Source organism: Phyllostomus discolor, chromosome 6, assembly GCF_004126475.2.
Source record: "Phyllostomus discolor isolate MPI-MPIP mPhyDis1 chromosome 6, mPhyDis1.pri.v3, whole genome shotgun sequence".
NCBI lineage: Eukaryota > Metazoa > Chordata > Mammalia > Chiroptera > Phyllostomidae > Phyllostomus > Phyllostomus discolor.
This window is the reverse complement of record NC_040908.2, coordinates 100,180,719-100,199,949: the sequence shown is the minus strand read 5'-3', so window position 1 is coordinate 100,199,949 and position 19,231 is coordinate 100,180,719. Positions and strand designations below refer to the sequence as shown.

General features: G+C 32.8%; 1 protein-coding gene across 1 annotated transcript in view; it reads right to left on the bottom strand.

Moving 5' to 3' along the window:
- Positions 1 to 19,231, bottom strand: part of CNTN5 (contactin 5) — a 1,221,314-nt gene that overhangs the window by 264,160 nt on the left and 937,923 nt on the right. The window contains exon 10 of the mRNA XM_028517441.2: positions 2,334 to 2,515. Coding sequence (XP_028373242.1) covers positions 2,334 to 2,515 — 182 coding nt within the window. The remainder of the gene's footprint in view (positions 1 to 2,333; positions 2,516 to 19,231) is intronic.

Here is a 19,231-nt window from a genome sequence, read left to right as displayed (position 1 = left end):
CTAAAATGAAAAATTAGGAAAGAAAAAGCAATTAAATTAGAAACTAGTCATCTAGAACAGAAAAAACCTAGAAATCAAAGCAATGTTTTGCCCAGTTTAGAGTCCTGATTCCAAAATGAATTTGTCTTAGAAATCAACAAGTGATCAATTAATTGAAAAAGAAATAACTCCTGCTTTCCCTTCTTCAAATATTTATTGGACATTACTATTGCTGGAGCGATTAGCACTGAGAATGCAAAGATAAATATGCCACGATGTGTGTTTGCTGTCAGCTCAAAATTTAGTGGATGATACAGAAGTGCAATTAAATATTATTTGAATTCATGCTACCAACAGTTTTACAAGTAAAAATCACCTATTATACTGCTTCCCCAATTTAAAAAATAAAAAAGCTAGTAACTTGTTTTATGTAGCTTTTGTCAAGCCACCCATTTTAGGGTGTGAACAGTTTAAGAGACATATAGCACCTTAAACCCAGAGGCTGTTCCACTCTCACCAGATGCACTGTGCATTGGCAACCCTGCTGGCCTGAAATGGACATCTAATTGTGGATGACAAGGAGTGCTCAGAGTTATTTCTTAGTAGCATACCTTCTCACCAGAAGATACTTTGGCAATATTGAGTGAAAGCAATTTTTTATAATTTTTTGCAGTATTTGCTAATGCTTATGAATGGAATATCTGGAATGGAGAGGGGGACAAGATTAGTGTCTTATAAGTGCCTCTGTCCCAGATTATAAATCTAATTCTTATTTAGGTGTGGACCATTCTTCACAATACAGATCTGGGACTTTTCCCAAATAGTCTTAAGAGTAACAGACACTCAGTGCATTTTTTGTGGGGGGTGTGGGTCAAGTAGCAAAATACTAGTTGAACACTTATCTTTAGTTATCAGATTTTTACCAGTAAAAATTTCATTCAAATATAATATCTGTGGTCTAAATATAACCAAATTAGTGCTGGCAGTTCAATCTCAAAAACTTCTAAATTACTCATGTATCCTTTTTTTTAGGATGCTTTCCTCTGTTTAGCCTTTAAGGTACAAATCCTGTGGAAGCTTTCCCTAAATCATGCCAGTAAAACGGAGTAGACTATGCTCTCCCAATCCTTTGCACGTGCCTTTGTCACAGCAAAGAGTATGCTCCATTCTAATGTGGGGTTTGCTTTTCATCTAATCCAATGGACCATGAGTTTCTTCAGAGCTCTGTTGCTAGCAGATAGAGCAGTCAGTAATAAGCCCTTAGTAAACATTAATCGAATAAGTAAATGAATGAATAAAATGCATATAGTCAATTTGGTTGGAGTACTGGATTCCTAAAAGTAGCCCATTGGTAGAGATAAAGAAAGAAAAACAGATTGAATTCAGATATTAATATTTTAAAATGCTCTTTAAGCATCCCTGGGAAGAATATTAAGGTTGTTAGGATGACTGATCTTGAGATACAGTGGCAGTTGTAGTTGGGTGGCAGATTCAGCTGAATATACAATTTGGATAATTCATATTGGAAGCATCTGTATATGCTTATATCAATGTTCTAGATTATTATTCCTCTATTTTTCAATCTCCTCACCTGGGACAAGTATGTCCCAGTGAAAATAATATCACTTACCCATTATGTATAATGCATATTATAAAAGCAAATATGAAAACAGATTCAATTTGTGATCCCCAGAGATGAAGAGGAGATTGTAGATATTTTTAAGTAGGTTTTCTAAATTCTTACACACACCCTGGTTGGCTCTTTGGCATTTTGGACAATACAAACACTGCAGGCTGTAAAGACTATTTATTTTATAAAAGTAAGAATTTAAGCCAGGGGTCAGCATTTTTTTTCAAAGGACCAGATAGAAAATTTAGGCTTTGCATTATCTGGTCTCCTTCTCAACTATTCAGTTCTGTCATAGGAGTGCAAAAACTGCCATAGATAATATGTAAGCAAAGGAATGCAGCTGTGTTCCAGTAAAATTTTATTTACAAAAAATAAAGCTGAATAGGATTTGATTTATGGACAACAGATTGTGACTCCTGTTCAAGCCTAGGGCAAGATTAAGATAATAAGGATTCTTAACTTATCCAAAAAGAAAATCTCATTTTTACAAATATCAACTCTCTATGCTGTACAAAGCACTTGATAATCCCCCGTACATTTTTAATTTTAAGCATTTCTCTGGGTATGGTAATTTTACATGATTCTTTATCATATCAAAGAAAGTATTACTATAAATTATTACTTGGTTTTTATGTGCCTAAGAACCAATATTTAGTTCAAAGTAATTTGCATTTTCAGTTTGGCTCTTGGAACTAGGACATAACGCTTTGCTGACACCACTTACTGTATACTTGTAATTGTCCACGAAAGGAATTTTTCCCACGTGAGTTTTCAGCTTTGCACTCATACACTCCTGAGTCGTCCAGCTGCACGTTGGGTATCTCCAGCACTGCTTGTGATTTCCGCAGGCGTGCCTTACTAGGAATATAGCCATTGACCTTCATCCATGTGATTGTTGGAACCGGGCTACAATGAGGAACAAAAATATTGTTAATACACTTTCCACTATTAGGAACATAGATTCTGTTATCTGGTAATTTAAGCACTTAATAGGCTGAGTGCAATAAAGTGTAATCACAATTAAGGACCATGGGCTGGTTGATATACTTTACTTCCCATGCAGATTCTTTAAAACTTTGTGAAATTGTTTAAATGGTAAAAGTAATTTGGTGAAATTACAAAGTAATATGTACTTATTGCCAGGAACTGAACAAGATTCATACACTAAGTGGATTAAGAACTCTTTTATTCCCACTCCTGCAAATAACTTCTTTCTGCAACAAGTGCAGTTTGTATGTGATCTCTCACTTTGTCTCTATGATACATATATATACATAGAAGTTGTTTATGTTTTCTTTAAAAATGTAACTAATATGGTTAATATTTATTATTATGAAAAGACCAAATCTAAGATCAACCCATGGCTTATTCTGGTTAATAGCTGCATATTAATCCACGATAGATATATCAGAATTTATTCAAGCATTCCCTATAGTTAAACATTTAGCATACTCCAAGTTTTGTTTTGTTTTGCTTTCTTATTTTGCCACTAAGAAACAATATTACTACAAACAACAGTGCACATGTATCATGTACTATGACTTTTGTTTTTTTTTTATTTTCAGCAGGCATTCACAAAAGTGGAATTGATGGATCAAAGGGCATGTGTATTTTTCATTTTAATAAGTACTGCCAGATTGTATTTCAATAATATAGTGGCAGTTTCCACTCCTATCAGTAATGTGTGAGACTGTTTCCACATATCCTTGCCATCATTTTATGTGATTAATATGTTTAATTTTTGTCAGGATTGAAAAGTAAGAAATGGCATTTGCTATTTTAATTAATATTTCTCTGAATACTAAGAAGGTTGAACATCTTTTCATAATTTATTGGCCATTTGCACCTGTTTTTCTGAAAGATTTGCTTGTGTTACTTTTCTGATTTTTCTATTTGCCTGTTTGCATTGTTTAAATTAATTTCTCAGAGTGCTGTGTGTGTTAGAACCAAGACTTTGTTTCCAAGAAAAATTCTGTGATAAAATTTTACAAACATTTTTGGGAGAAAAAATATATCTGTGGTTTTCTTCATGACTTTGAATTTTTATTTGTTTATAAACTTATCTGTAAACCCAAATTTATGTCTATATTTTCTGCTGTATTTCTAGTAATATTTTTAAAGTTATTAGAAGGTTGGATCTTTAATCCATCTGGACTATATTCATGTTTTTGGTGTGAGATAGGGAATGCAACTAATTATTTCAGCATCATTAAAACTCCCTTTCCCACAATCTGTAATGTTGCATTTGTCATATAATTGGTTTTCACATGCTTGAATCTGTTTCAGGCTTCTCAGTTCTATTCTGTTGATTATTAATTACTCTCTATATTTAATGTACTTTATGGGCTGGACCTACTCTGCTTTTTCAGTTTGATTTCTCACTGTTTCATTCCCATAGTTCCTGACACAGAAAGACATCTCTGTGTGTTTCCAATCATGTCTGTTAAAATCTCACTGTCCTTTGAGACCTGTCCTAAATGCCTCCTCCCCTTCAGCAGTCTTTCCTTACTTGTGTAGTCTGTTGGGATTTTTTTCTCTTTTAAGTAACAAAGTGCTTTGTGTATACTGCTCACATCTCTTGTAACAGATTATGATTACTAAGGATAGGATATTTTCCCACTAATTTTTCTTATAGAAATGATAGCAATGTTCACTATTATTAACAATGTTATGATAATGTCCACATGTATTTTTTAACACCTTTCAGATGTATTCCTTAGGAATGAAACATAAAGTGAAATTGCTGGGTATGAGTTGACAGTTTTCGCTTGTTTATTTAGGTAATATATACAACATCCACGAAGATTGAACCTTGCATTTTGGAATAACCCTTAAGTTCAGAACGGTTTGTGTGGCATTGGTGTAACCTAGCAGCCAAGGCAAGAGGACTGGAATGTGCAAGCAGGGACAATAACAGCTTCACTGTACTAACCGGTGGGGGTGGTTGGGTGAACACATCTGCTGTGTGACCATCACATGCAAAATGATTGAATGAGTAGAGGAACAAAGCTGCATCAAATTTTGCATTAAGCTTGGACCTATTCAGGTCCATAGGAATTATTCAGATGATTCAGAGGCTGCAGCCATGAGCAACTGGTGATTGGCAGCATCATCATGACAACACACCTGATCATGCATCAAGTCTAGTGCAGAGTTTTTTTTATGAAACATCAAATCACCCAGGTGACTCAGCCCCCCTACAGCCCAGGTTTGGTGCCCTGAGACTTCTGGCTTTTCCCAAAACTAAAATCACCTTTGAAAGGAAAGAGATTTCAGACTGTTGATGAAATTCAGTAAAGTACAACAGGGAAGCTGATGGCAATTGGAAGAATCATGTGAGGTCCCAAGGTGCCTACTTTGAAGGGGACTGAGGTGTCATGTTCCTATGTATAATGTTTCTTGTACCTTCTTCAGTAAATGTCTCTATTTGTCACATTACCAGGCTGGATACTTTCTGCACAGACCTTGTTGCATGTGAGAAATGATTTGTGATTTTTTTAAATTTAGGATTTTTGCATCAATATTCAAAGGTGAGATTGTCTATTGTTTATTGGGTTTGTTGGTGTGTGAGTACATGCTAACATGTTAGTGAGTGGGTTAGTTTACAAGCTAGCTTTGATAAATTATGTATCATAGTGATGGATGATAGCTTGGTAAACATGACAGAGTACTTCGATCTCCCATTCTGATAGCTTAAATAGTAGGGAAATTATATATTCTTTAGAATATTAATACGACTCCTACAAAAAGTCACCTGGGTTTACTACCATAATAAAGTTATTTTTTACAGTGTTTTCAATTTCTCCCGTTTTCTTTAATTGTGTTATGTTCAAATATCTGCTGTGTCAATTTTGACAATTTATGTTTCCCTAGAAAATCAACCATTTTATCCATAATTCTGTTTCAGCAATGAGTTATATAAATTGTAACTATTTAAATCTATTATTATTATTATTATTATTATTATTATTATTATTAGCATTGCATGTTTGCTTAATAGCATGGGCCTTGAAGAAATACAGTTTAGGAGCAAACACAATTTGGACACAAAAATGCAATGTGACCTTAGAAGAATTTTCTAAGTTGTAAATTTTGTTTAATGCAGATATTTACTTGTTCCTTCAGAATGCAAATATCTTGAGGACAGTGACATCGTTTCTCTTGTTCAGCAGTATGTCAATAGTATCTCATAGAGTGCTGGGTTTATAGTGACTACTTAATAAATGCTTAGGAAATAAATGAATGAATGATTTATTCAATATTGTTTTGAAGATTAAGTGAGTTAAGTTCTTGTAAGTTACTTGCCAAAATACATGGTGAATAGTGAGTATTTGATAAATGTTAGCTGTAATGGTTTTTAATGATTAGCCTTGTCAGAGGTTTGTCTTTTTTATTGGTCTTCGAAATAAGCATTTTGAGTTTTACTTTTTTTGTTTTAATTAATTACCTTGTTTTTAATTTAGTCATCTTTCTTGATTGGCAAATTTATATCATTTTGACTTATGGAGCTTAAAATCGAAATAGTTATTATTTATGGTAAATAATACAAACACATATTACTCTCTTTTTCTTTTTTTTAGTCCTTACTTGAGGACATTTTTTCATTTCTTGTAAGTAGTATGTGCTAACTTATTGTACCAGTGGAACTCCATTTTTTCATTTTTTTTAGAGAGAGATGTAGGGAGAAAGGGAGGGAGGGAGAGAAAAGTTGATGTGAGAAACAGTAATATGTTGCTTTCAGAAGGTGCCCAGACCAGGCATCATACTCACCAGGACCTGGGATGGAACCTTAACCTAGGTATGTATTCTCACCAGGAACTGAACCAACAACTTTTTGGTTACTGGATAGTGTTCCAAACAACTGTCTTGTTCTTTTTAATAAGAGCTTCTTCTTTTTTACTGATGAAGCCATTTTTGATAATGTAGAAATAGTGACTTGTATAATTTCTCATTTTTGGAACTTGAATCAATCTTGGTAACTAAAGGAATCAGTTTTCGTGAGTTATGTGTCTATTGAGAAAAAAAGAGCCTAAGGGTTAAAAATTAGATTTTAGACAGTTTTTGTTAATATTTAATTCTAATACTATTTTATTATCTTTCATAATTTTTAAGTAAAATTATGAAACAATTAAGACAATTTCAAATTGTCAAATCAAATATCTTACAAAAAATTTATACGTAAAAAATAGTCAAAAGCAAAGTTAGTCTTATTAAAGTAGGAATGAGGGTCCAGAGTTTATCTCCTTTCCCTCAACTTCCCAGAGCACAGTGGAAAACTCCTGCTTTGTATCCTTTTTAATTTTTGTCCTAGTGGATCTGTTGGACTGAGAGGTATGTTAAATTTTCCACTATTATTACCACTAGTATTGTCTTGTATTTTTTAATTTGTATTTTGATTAACTCTAAAAATAAAAGTTTATACAGGTTAATATATTTTTAGAATTTTAATTTTACTAAAATAAAATGATCTTCCATCTAATTTAGTGATATTTTTGCTTTAAATAATCTTTTATACTATTTGTCCCTTATTTTTTCCTTTTTCTGTGATGCATGATATTGTTTTGATCTAATTATCATAAATGGTAAATAGATGTAGATTTTGATTCAATCTGAAAATTTTTGTCTTTTACTGGTGGAATTTGAATTTTTGATTTAGCTGTTCCAATTGATAATTATAATTCTTATCCAGCCATTTTGGAATTATATAATACATAAAAAACCATAACTCTATATTAAATGTTAATAGCAATAAACTTTGGAATAAAAATGATCATGGATTAAAAAAATTACAAAAAGTATGTAACTATTAAAGTAACTATGCAGATTAAAATTAAAAGAAATTTATAATTAAAAATAAAAAAGCTTAAATACAAGACTTAATGGATGAGTTAAACATTAAATTAAACATTGTTGAACAATATATTTTCTAAAAGTGGTGGATAGAGTTCTTTATTCAAAATGAAGCACCACCGAGGCAGAAAAAGAAAGAAAGATACAGAGAGAGAGAAAAAGTCAGAGACTAAGACTATGTCACATCTAATGAGAATTGACATACAATTTTCCTGAGATGATGGACATTAATCCATAAATGTCCATCCAAAAATCCAAAAATCCAAAATACAAGAAACAATGCCGATGGTCTCTGGCTTACTATGGTTCTACTTAAAATGATTTTCTGACTTCACAATGGTGAAAAAGGAATATACATTTAGTAGAAACTCTACTTCAAATTTAGTATTTTTATAATTTCCCAGGCTGGCGCTATGCAGTACCATATTCTGTCATGAGCTGGACATCAGCCGGGAACTGCAGCTCTCAGTCAGGCACACAATCATGAGGATAAATGACCACTACTCTACAGTGTACTATGTTGCAAGCACTTTTTGGATATTGTGTTGCGATCAGGTTTAAAGGAGTTTAGGCTATGATGTTTGGTAGATCAGGTGTGCTAAATATATTTTGCATTTAATGATATTTTCACCTTAGAATGGGTTATTGGGAGCATTTGTATGTAGTAAGCGTGACTAAGATGGCAGAACATGAAGGCAATGTACTAGTAGCCAGAGGGGGAAGACAGATCATTTATAAAAGTACAATGATGTGAACATTCATTGGCTTTCTAACAGCAACAATGAAAGCATAAGAAGATGTTGAATAGTTATGTCCAATGGTCTCAGAGGGGAAAAAGCTTATAAAAATTAGATTTTTGTATATAGTAAATTATCTTTTAGAAGTGAAAAGGAAATAAAGACATTATCATATCTACAAACAACTATATAAACCATCGTAACAACAATAACAGAGTGAATATATAAAAAGAGAAGAAACTAAATTACCAATCAAGAAGACCAGGTAATTAAATAGGAATGAATAAAGTTTAAAATATCCTAAAGTTCTTTTATTTTGAGGAAGGATGTTTAAGATATAGATGAACTTTAGAATTTAAAAATGTATGAGAAAATCAATAGGGTAGCCATTAAAAGACTAGGTAAGGAGAGTATAATTTTCCAGACAAATGGAAGATATAGCAAAGACTGGAAAGCTAAGCTCTTACCAAACTTCATTTATTTTTTCTCCTGGGCACACATTTACTTTATTTATATTAAAGTAGGCATGACCATGATGTTGATTTCTGGCCATGATATATAATGAAAGTGACCCAGAAACCTGTGATTCCTCCACTGCATCTTTCTCTGTTTGCTAGGTTCCTATCAATGCCTAGGGCAACCTGGAAGTCAGGGATTGGAGATTACAGATAATAGGCCTTTCAATGACTGCTTTGTGGAAAGTATGAATGACTATCTCATCAATGACAATAAATAACAATTTTTGGATACTGCATGAATAATATATAAATATTTATCTGGCTAAGATGTTAATATTTGAAGTTTTATTTATTATGCCTGCTAGCATGTTCTTACTAACATAGATATTGGTACTTGTAAATGGATCACTGCCCTAACAAGACATACAATATTTGAAATGGTTGGGAATAAAAGGGTGAGGGTCTGATACTGCAAAGATGAGAATATGAGGACCCAGTTATTCAATGGTAAAACATTTGGTAAAACTTTCATCTTTGATACCCTGGAAAGGTAATCCAAATATAGAGCCTTATGACAAAATTAGAAAATAGAGTGTTAAGTGTGTGAATTTTCATTAGCTTCACTATCAGAGTATTAGAAAAAAAAGTAAATGCATTCGGAAAAATATTGGCTGGATTGTCAGCAGGATTAATGAGAATAGAAAGAATGGAAAATGTGGGATCTTGGTTGGTAGAGCAGATTAATTGCCATAATGCCTTCAATTCTCCATCACTGTCTATAGGTATATCCTTGATGTGTCATCTTTGCAGGATATTATCATTGGAAGATGGTCTTTTAACTAGTACTTGAAATCTGGGTTGCCTTATGACTTGCTTTGGTCATGTAGCTTTAGGAGGATTTGTATACTTCTGCTTTTTCTTGGACCCTTGCCTTTAAACTTGGATCTTACAGCAAATTTGTTAGCCTGCTAGAATATGAGAGATCATATGGAGCAGAGCCATATCATCTAGGCAGAGGACACATCAGACCCACCAGCCTCCAGTGGACCCCCCACAGTTGACATATTTGTGGTCAAGTTAAGCTGAAATCAGTCCAGTTGGAGCCAAATCAGAAACCCACAACCAATTACTGTTGTGATAAATAATAAATGTTTGTTGATTTAAGCTCTTAAATTTTGGGGTGTTTTGTTATGCAACATTGTTGTGGCAATACATATTTGATACAGTTGGAAAATCTAAATTTTTCTAAATCCCAAACAGTAGGAAATAAGAAAAGAAGACATAGAGTAAGAGGAGTAATCTTGTGGTTAAGCTAAGAGTTTTGGTCTTCCCAGCCAAACTTGATGATTTCAAGGTAGCTGCCACTACATTGTACAAAGAGGCATGAGGACTTATCAGTCATTTCTAAGGAATAACTTTGAACAAAGTTACTAGTACATGGAATTGAGTGGAAGCAAACAGATTAGAAGTCCAGTAGAGTTTTGAGATGACTATAATGCTGAGGAATCCAAGAGTCTGAATTTATGATAACAAAACTTTTAGTATTTACACCTTAAAAGAAATTTTAGGTTTCCAAATGTATACCAACAGGAATTTGAACTACAGCCCCAATGGAAGGAATGCTTCTCAAAACATGTTTTAATTGTGGATAATGACTCCTGTTCCATCTTTGTGTGAGACCACATAATTACCTTTTAAGTTTGTATGTTCCTGACTGGTGTAGCTCAGTGGATTGAGCTCAGGCTGTGAACCAGTGTCACAGGTTCGATTTCCAGTCAGGGTTCATAACTGGGTTGCAGGCCATGACCCCCAGCAACATTGATGTTTTTTTCTCTCTCTTTCTCACTCCCTTCCTTCTCTAAAAATAAATAAAATCTTAAAAAAAAGTTTGTATGTTACAGAATGAAGATGGTCTATACCTGAGTCTAATGGGGATATGGAAATATTGTACTTAAGAACAGATGGGATCTGATTTGTCTTTCTTGGGGAAGGGGTGAGTGCATTCAATATGTGTTAGAATGGAAATGTTCATCAGAAGAACAACTAGCTAAGTTTTCAAAAATTACATTTTCCTTTCTTCCTGGACACATAATTAGACCCCATTTTCTAGCATCCCTTAGGTAGAAGCATATGACTGAGTTCTGGCCAATAGAATAGGGAAAGAAGGATGTACCAAACATCATCCACATACCCCACCTTTCCCATAATCCTCCATTTTCACTTTTCCTTGGTCTGATAATTAGATGCTGATGCCAATGGACACTTTTGTAGAAATATATATAGGAAAATGTTTTTATGTCCTTGTAGGGAGTAATTAATTTTTAAAACAAGATATAAAAATTCCTATTCATGAGAGATTATTAATACATTTGACTGCATTAATATTAACAATTTCCTTTCAATAAAGGATAAATAAGATAAGGTCAAGCCAAATCTGGGAGAAGTTATGTGTCACACAAATAACTGACAAGACAAATGGATTAGGTAAAGAACTCCTAAAAATCTATAAGAAAAGTAATCATAATGATAAACAAAAAAGAGGAAACATAAGTAATCAAAAAACATATGAGAATGCATTCATCATTATAATCAAGGTCAGTGCAAATTCAGACCATTATGAAATTCCATTTCATGGCTAAAAAATTGGCAAGATACAATGTTTTGAGAAACCTAGAAATACAAATTAAAGGTATGGATGTCAGTCAGTAAGAACCCTTAAACTAATGGTGGAGTTTTATGTGGGTATAACTAGTTCTGAAAACTACTGGAATCAACTCACAAATGAGAATAATTACATATTGTACAACCTGAAGATCACTAATGTGATGGACTAGAATCACAATTATGTTCCTGAGAGAAATTTTTGCACATGTCTACAAGAAATAATGTTGAAGATTTTTACAGTGGTACTTTAAAATAAGCATTTTTGAGATTATGTTTTACCATTTTTGGACATATAAATGTAATCATACATTTTGTACTCTTTTTGAATCTGGATTCTTTCTCTCAGCATAATATATGTGAGATCTATCATTGTTGTGAGTTATTAACTGTTCATATATTTTAATTGTTAAGTAGTACTTTAATACATGAATAAGCCAAAACTTGTTTATTCAGTCATTAGTTAACTGTTGGACATTTGGTTTGTTTTCCATTCTAAGTTACTATGAAAAAAACTGCTTTGTACATTCATAGACAAGTTTTTTACAGACATATTTTTATTTCCTCCTGAGTAAGTAACCAGAAGTAGAATAACCCATGTAGGTGAGGTAATGTTTAACTGAGTGAAAAACTGGCAGACTATTTTCGATTATAATTATATAGTTTTATATCTCCACCAGCAATGTATAAAATTTTCAGCTGTTTTACATCCCTGACAATACTTAGTATTGTCAATCCTTTCAATTGTAGTAAATATGGATATTCACATATAACAACACTATTGGTCCAAATATTACTTTACCCAGTGAATTACTTGGCATTTTCATGACAGACTAATTGACTTTATATATGCAAGTCTATTTCTGGACTCACTTCTGTTTCATTAATTTGTAATTAAGTTTTATGTCAATTCCTCCCTTTCTTATTACTTTTTGAGAACATCTTAAAATCAAGTGTGTATATTTTTAAAATTTGTTCTAACAAATTGTTTTGGATATTCTGTGTTCTTTGAACTTTAAAGTAAATTTTAGAGGTAGCTTGCTGATTCCTATAAAAGTAAAAGACTCCTGGAATTTTGCCTGGATTACATAAATTCCTTTTATCGATTTGGGGAGAATTGATATATGAACACCATTGAGTCTTATTGTGGTATATCTCTTCACTTATGTAGATATTTCACTTCTCTCAGCCATGTCAAGTGATTTATCAGTGTATAGATCTTGTGCATATTTTGTTTAGTTTATTGCCAAATATTAGTTTATAGTAATTGTGGTTTCTTCAAGATAGTTTATATATACACCTATGGCATATGCAGAGACAGTTATACTCATTCCTTTTCTATCCCTAAGTAATTTTGTTTTTTTTATGCTTTATTTTACTGTCTTGGAGCATATTAAATGTTGAACAAAAGTGATGAGAGGAAAATAAGGATAACATTTCAATCTTTTACCATTTATTATGATGCTGAATATTATTTTTTGTAGATGCCCTTTTCCTGGCTGAGAAAATTTCCCTCTAATTCTACATTCTGAAGAGTTTGAATTTTGTCATATACCACTTTTACTAAGATGAATATAAGATTTTTCTCTTTTATTCTTTTTACATGACAAACTATGTCAAATTGATTTTTTAAAAGTTAAACCAAACTCTCATTCCTGAGTTAAACCCCACTTGGTCATGGTATGTAATTTCTTCCTTAAGTGTTTAATAAAATTCACTAGTGAGCTAAAGTTTCTGTAGTGGGATGGCTTTTAATTACAAATCCAATTTTATTAATAGATATAGGATGATTAACATTTTCTATTTCTTCTTGTGCCATTTATTGAAATAATGACTTTCGGTGGTGGGCACACAGTGCATTATACAAATTTAGCATCATAGAAATGTGCACTTTAAACATCTACAATCCTATAAACAAATGTCATTTCAATAAATTTTTTTATTTTTTTAAACTGTTGTTCAATTATAGTTGTCCAACTTTTTCCCCATTGTTCTCCTTTGCTCGGCCCTCCCACCCTAACCCCCCTAGTCAATTCCCATTCTGTTGTCATGCCCATAGGTCCTCTATACATGTTTTTTGACTTGTCCCTTCCCTTTCTTTCCCCTGTTACCCCCTACCTACTCCCCTCTGATCACTGTCAGTTTGTTCTTTATTTTTGCTTGATTGTTCATTTTGGTGATTAGGTTCCATTTATAGGTGAGATTGTATGGTATTTGTCTCTCATCATCTGGCTTATTTCACTTAGCATAGTACTCTTCAGTTCCATCCATGCTGTCAGGAAGGGTAGGAACTCCTTTCTTTCTGCTATGTAGTACTACATTATGTAAATAAACCACAGTTTTTTGATCCACTCATTTACTGATGGGCAATTAGGCTGTTTCTAGCACTTGGCTACTATAAATAATGCTGCTATGGACATTGGGGTGTATAGGTTCTTTTGAGTTGAACATAGGGGCACCCAAATATATAAGGAAAACCTTGGAGGACTTCAAGAAAGATATGCACAGCAACAAACTTATTGTAGGGGATTTTAAAACCTCACTGTCAACAATGGACAAATCGTCCAAACAAAGAATCAAAAAGGATGTTGTGGCATTGAACTACACTATATTGAGGTGTCCAACCTGTAGTCTGTGGGACACAGGGCCTAGGATGGCTATGAATGCAGCCAAACAAAAAAATCATAAATTTACTTAAAGCTTTTTATTTACTCATCAATTTTCATTAGTGTTTGTATTTTTAATTTGTGGCCCAGAACAACTCTTATTCTTCCAGGGTGGCTGAGAGACACCCCTCTGTCTAGATCAAATGGACTTAACTGATATATACAGAACCTTTCACCCCAAAGAAGCAAAATATACATTCTTTTCAAATGCACATGGAACATTTTCAAAGATAGACCACATGATAGGACACAAAACCAGCCTCAACAAAGGCAAGAAAATTGAAATCATATCAAGCATTTTCTTGGATCACAATGGCTGGAAATTAGAAACCAACCTACAAGGAAGAAACTCAAAAACATTCAAATTCCTTGAGACTGAATAACATATTTTTAAACAATTAATGGGTAAACAACGAGATCAAGGAAGAAATAAAAAAGTTTCTAGAAACAAATGAAAATGATCACAACAGCCCAGAACCTATGGGACACAGAGAGGGCAGTCCTGAGAGGAAGTTCATAGCAATACCTAAAAAAGATAGAAATATTTCAAATAAACAAGCTAACCCAATAGCTACAAAAACTGGAGGAATAACAATGAGCCCAAAATGAGTAGAAGAAAGGAAATAACCAAGATCAGAGAAGAATTAAATGACATAGAGACTAAAAGTGCAATTAGAAGGATCAATAAATCCAGGAGATGGTTTTTTGAAAAGATAAATAAAATCAACAAGCCTTTAACCAGACTCATCAAGAAAAAGAGAGGACCCGAATAAATAAAATCAGAAATGAAATAGGAGAAATTACAACTGATACCACAGAAATGCTAAAGATTCTAAGAAATTACGACAAACAACTATATGCCCAGAAATTTGAAAATCTGGGCAAAATGGACAAATTTTTAGAAACATATAATTCTCCAAAACTGAGTCAACAAGGAGCAGAAAGCCTGAATAGACTGATAACAGCTAACAAAATTGAAGCAATAGTAAACTCTTGGCACATAAAGACCACTTCCTAGGAGAACTTTACCAAACATTTAAGAAAGAGCTAACTTCTATTCTTCTCAAACTATTCCAAAAAATCCAAGAGGGAAGAGTCCCAAACTCTTTTAAGAGCCCAATATCATCCAATCCCAAAACCAGATAAAGACACAAAGAAACAAAGCTCCAGGCCAATATCATTGATGAGCACAGATGCTAAAATACACAAAATATTGGCAATCCAGATTTTGCTTCAAAAATTACAAAGTCCTTTTGTTATGTGCCTACATGCTTTGGATTTGTATGTCTTTTTGAGACACTGACCTTTTTATTACTATGACATGCCCATCTTTATCTCAGGTAACATTCCTTCTGTGTGAATGTGTGCACTTTATATTTAAAGTGGGATTCTTGCAGACAATTTATAATAGTGCCTTGTCATGTCATCCAGTCTGGCAGTGTCTGCCTTTGGTGTATTTTAATGACTTAACACAATATAATTATCTGCATTATGGTTTAAGTCTAGAATTATAATATTAATTTTCTATCTCATCAGTTCTTTGTTACATTTTTGCCTTCTTTCCTTGTCTATTTTCTATTAGTGTATTATTTTAAATACTTTATTAACAACTATTGATTTATTAGCTATAGCCTTTTGTTCTTTTTATGTGTCTATGGTTGCTTCAAGATTTGCAATGTATATCTATCTTATAATGTTATAATTACAAGTCTCCCTTCCTATTCTTTGTGCTATTCTTATAACACACATTATTCTATATATTTTATAATCATTTTATTATGATTTTTATTTTGGAGAAAAATGAAAATTAGAAATTTTAGAAATTAAGAAGAGTGAATATAATTTATATTTCACACATTTATTAAAATGTCTTGCTCTTTATTCCTTTATGAAAATTGGAGTTTCCAAATAGTATATCTTCTTTCAGCATAAATAAGTTTTTAAGAAAAATTTGTGTTTCTTTCTATTAAAGTATAATTGGTATATGATATTATAATAGTTTCAGGAGTACAAGAGTGTGACTCAACATTTGTATATTTAACAATGTGCTCACCACTCTAAGTCTAGTAACCATCCATCACTGTGCAAAGTTGTCACACTGTAATTGATCCATCCTTGCACCACCCTCCCCTCTGACAGCCATCAGTTTGTTGTTTCTATGAGTCTGTTTTTGTTTCATTTGTTTATTTGTGTTGATTTTTTAAAATTCAATGTATAAAGGAAATCATGGTATTTGTCTTTCTCTATCTGTCTTATTTAACGTAATACCTTCCAGGTTCATCCATGTTGTCACAAATGGCAGGAGTTTGTTCTTTGTTATTGGTGGAACTTCACATAGCTTGTTATGCTACATGTATGATGTGTAGGAACGAACTGGCAAGGTCATGGAGAGTGCATATTTCTCTTAAAATCAAAGATATTTTCATACTATAAAAGTTTGAATGCTGTTTACTTCCTTTTTTCTTTCTTCTATCCTCAAGATTAGTATCTTAAAATTGTTGTAACTAAGTTGGTAGAAGCTTTAGAATGTGAAAATTTTGAGAAGAAGCTTTGATGGAGTGGTTGAAAACTTATTTGGAAAGATTTCTGTGTGTAATGATATACTCAATCCATTATTAATTAAAAAGTGATCCTGAGCCTACTGGCAGTGCTTATTTTTTACAGGCATTTTGGATACCCTATTTTCATTGATGTTGTCCATGACAACTTAGGGAAAATAATAATTTTTGCTGTTTTCAAATGACTTATTTGTAGCCAAGGGTGAATAATTTATTTTTTGTATGTAAGTGGATTTAATATCTGAGATTATAATCAGATTTTAATTTGCTTAATACCATTCAAAGCTAATTTCTTTTCAGTAATAGCCTGAAAGTGGTATTATTGTTTAAAAAGAGGACTGATTTTTACTACACTAAAAGGATGAGTAGAAATGTCAGCTTTGACAGTAAGGCAGAGCAGAGTTATATTTTTCCTTATTCTAGTCTGTTGAAATTATAGCTGTACAACTACACATTTGATTTTCATGTAGAATAAGCAACACAACTTACAGAAGATATGTTATACTGAGAATGGTACTATCCATTTGGCTCAAAAATACCTCTGTTAATGACAGTAAATGACTGCATGAAACCACCTTGAAATTCTGCCACAAGCTTTTTGTTATGCACTATTGAAGTGTCATGATAAAAAGTGCCTCCAAATGTAGTTCTAGAAAGTAAGAAAAGTGTTGGGTGAACTTTGGCCATTGTTGAATTCATTAAATGTATTTTTTAAAGATCATTTTTATATACATAATAAGGTAATATGTAGAATCTGTCAAGGCAGAAGGAATACTTAGCTGTAAAGATTTAATGATTTCACAGGAAAGTACTTCCAAACTGAAAATCACCATTCATACACAAATTGTAGGTCTGTCTAATAGAGCTTCCTATTTTCCTTGCATAAGTCACAAGTGAGATACAAATTTTATATCTGATGTAAAAATGTATATGGTTATGGCTCTTTTGTGACTTGCACACAAAAAAGAAGGTAACATTGCATATGTTTGATAAAAACAGAAAGAACTAAGTTTTATAACTTTTCTGAGAAAGCACATAAAAAGCCATTATAAAAAAGCTATTGAGATCAAAGTATTTTCCTTTTATGATTCTGTATCAATCAATCGATCAATCAATACTCAACCACTAATGTGAATGATCATTGCTAACTACATAATATACAAAATTTTGAACATGAAAGTTTTATTTGCAAAAGTTTGGAGACTTTCATGTCAGGGAGCATAAGCCTGGATCTTTCTTGACATAGTCTTAGCCTTGAGGCAAGAAACTGCTCTTTCAGCCATCAAATAATTTCATTAATTGGCATTTAGGGAGAAAAAATGAACTGCATCTAATTTAAGTATGTTTTAAATTTCCTTGCTTTCTGATTATTTTAAAGTATATTTTATTGATTATGCTATTATAGTTGTCCCAATTTTTCTCTTTGCCCCCATCTTCCTGACACCCCTTTCCCTCCAGCAATCTAGCCCACCTTAGTTCATGTCCACGGGTAGTGCATGTAAGTTCTTTGGCTTCCCTCTTTGGTATACTATCCTTAACCTCGCCCTGTCTATTTTGTTCTCACCAAATTTGCTTCTTGATCCTTGCACCACTTCCCCTTCTCTCTTTCTTCCCCCTCCCAGCTGATAACTTTTCAAGTGATGCCCATTCCCATGAATCTGTTCCTGTTCTTGTTGTTTGCTTAGTTTGGTTTTGCTTTTATTTTTTAGATTCACTTGTTCATAGTTGTGAGTTTGTTGCCATTTTAATGTTCATAGTTTTGATCTTTCTCTTTTTCTTAAATAAGTTCCTTTAACATTTCATGTAATAATGCCTTGGTGATGATGAACTCCTTTAACTTTACCTTATCTGGGAAGCACTTTATCTACCCTTCTATTCTAAATGATAGCTTTGCTGAATAAAGTAATGTTGGTTGTAGGTCCTTGCTTTTCATCACTTTGAATAATTCTTGCCATTCCCTTCTTGCCTGCAGTTTCTTTTGAGAAATCAGCTAATAGTCTTACAGGAACTCTTTTGTAGGTAACTCTCTGCTTTTCTCTTGCTGCTTACAAGATTCTCACTTGATATTTAATCCTTGGGATTTTAATTACAATACATCTTGATGTGGTGCTCTTTGGGTCCAACTTGATTGGGTTCTCTGTACTTCCTGGACTTGCATGTCTATGTCCTTTGCCAAATTTGGGGGGTTTTCTCTTATTAGTTTTTAAAATATATTTCCTATTTCTTGCTTTTTCTCTTCTCCTTTTTGGCACCCCTATGATGTGAATGTTGGACCTCTTAAAATTGTCCCAGAGGCTGATTATACTACCCTCAATCTTTGAATTTTTTTCTTCTTGTTGTTGTTCTGATGGGTTATTTATTTGCCTCCTTATGTTCCAAATCATTGATTTGATCCTTGGCTTCATCCACTGTACTCTTGTTTCCCTGTATATTGTTTTTTATTTCAATTAGTGAATCCTTCATTTCTGTTTGGATCTTTCTTATGCAGACGAGTTCATCACTAAGTTTCTTGAGCATCCTTAAAACTAATGTTTTGAACTCTGAATCTAATATATTGCTTATCTTCACTTTGTTTATCTCTTTTTCTGGAGTTTTGATCTTTTTTTTTTTTTTCATTTGGGCCATATTTCTTTGTCTCCTCATTTTGGCAGCCTCCCTGTGTTTGTTTCTATGTACTAGGTGGAGCTGCTTT